The sequence below is a fragment of the Trichinella spiralis genome (genome assembly GCF_000181795.1).
Source record: "Trichinella spiralis strain ISS 195 chromosome Unknown Scfld4079, whole genome shotgun sequence".
Lineage (NCBI taxonomy): Eukaryota > Metazoa > Nematoda > Enoplea > Trichinellida > Trichinellidae > Trichinella > Trichinella spiralis.
Window position 1 is genome coordinate 1 of NW_003531018.1, and position 1,171 is coordinate 1,171.

General features: G+C 36.2%; 1 protein-coding gene across 1 annotated transcript; it reads right to left on the reverse strand.

The window, feature by feature from the left end:
* Window positions 1–107: 107 nt before the first annotated feature.
* Window positions 108–981, reverse strand: Tsp_13854 (sorting nexin-18; the record flags this gene model as incomplete). Its single annotated transcript, XM_003367546.1, has 3 exons — window positions 108–345; window positions 473–687; window positions 938–981. Coding segments are annotated over 3 exons (497 nt in total), but the record flags the coding sequence as incomplete, so codon positions are not given.
* Between the last annotated feature and the right edge of the window lie 190 nt (window positions 982–1,171).

The window sequence follows — 1,171 nt, forward strand, 5'->3', positions numbered from 1 at the left end:
TCGGCTAGTTTTGGAAGCTCACGCCTTAGAATTGCAGACTAGGCAAATGAAAAAAAATACAGAGCAACACATTATTTTCAAAATTTGCAATAAATTACAAATTTTACCTTGTGAATCTGCACCGCATCTGGAACCAATGCAAGCATGCCTCTGTAAATGAAAAAATCGTCCATCAGTGGTTCCAGATGGCGTTTCGGCTGCGACTCGTAAAGCTGACCGATGGCTTCGTAACAGTCGGCTGTGAATGTCAACGCTTCGGCCAATGGACGCGACTGTTCATCTTGGTCAAGCTCGAATGCGTGTCCCAATGCATGGAAAGCACCACTGTATTTTGCACATTCACGTCTGAAAATAAAAACTTACCACCACTTAAAAACTACTACTACTACTACTACCATCCTTTGTTTTTTCTCATAAATATTATAAATTCAAATGAAATAGCTAAACACAGAGTAAAAATGAAGCAACTCACTTGGAAGTGGTCATCATACGTTTTGCCTGCTCTTGTGCAATAGCATGGAAAGCTCTTACCGCATTCTCCATGCTGCGTGCCATGCGAGCCAAATTCTCCACACGACTCTCGGTCTGCGCAAAGTCCAAATGCTGGCTTGGACAAGAGACAGTGAAAAAGAAATTCCCATCCTTGTATTCGTCTTTTTCCGCCTTCCTTTTTCCTTGCTTCCATTTCTGCACAACAGAAGTGGATAAAATTGGACAATGGGATCAACAAGTCGAAAACTAATCTTCGTAAATTCAACAATATATATATACAACAATACGCATGCATATATGAAAATGAAAAATTTAAGATGAGATTTAAGTGTTGAAAAGCAATATTTTGGAATAAAAGTGAAAAAGTAAATTTGTATTATTAATTTTTCTGTTCACATTAACACGAAATCAACTTTGCACATCAACTACAAAGATCACAACTAACGTCAATTTCATCATCAACAACTACAAGCTTAATTTGATTGAGCTCTGAAGAAATATTTTGTTATTAAAAACAAAAGAACAAAACACATTTACAACATTGTGAACACAAATCAACTAATCACAACTTGAATTGAATTTGTTAAGAGGATTTTATCTTAGAGCAAAGCAATTTCGACAAATATTATGCCAAACTAAAATTTGAGTATGTCAAAATGAAGACAGCTAGATCAGAGAA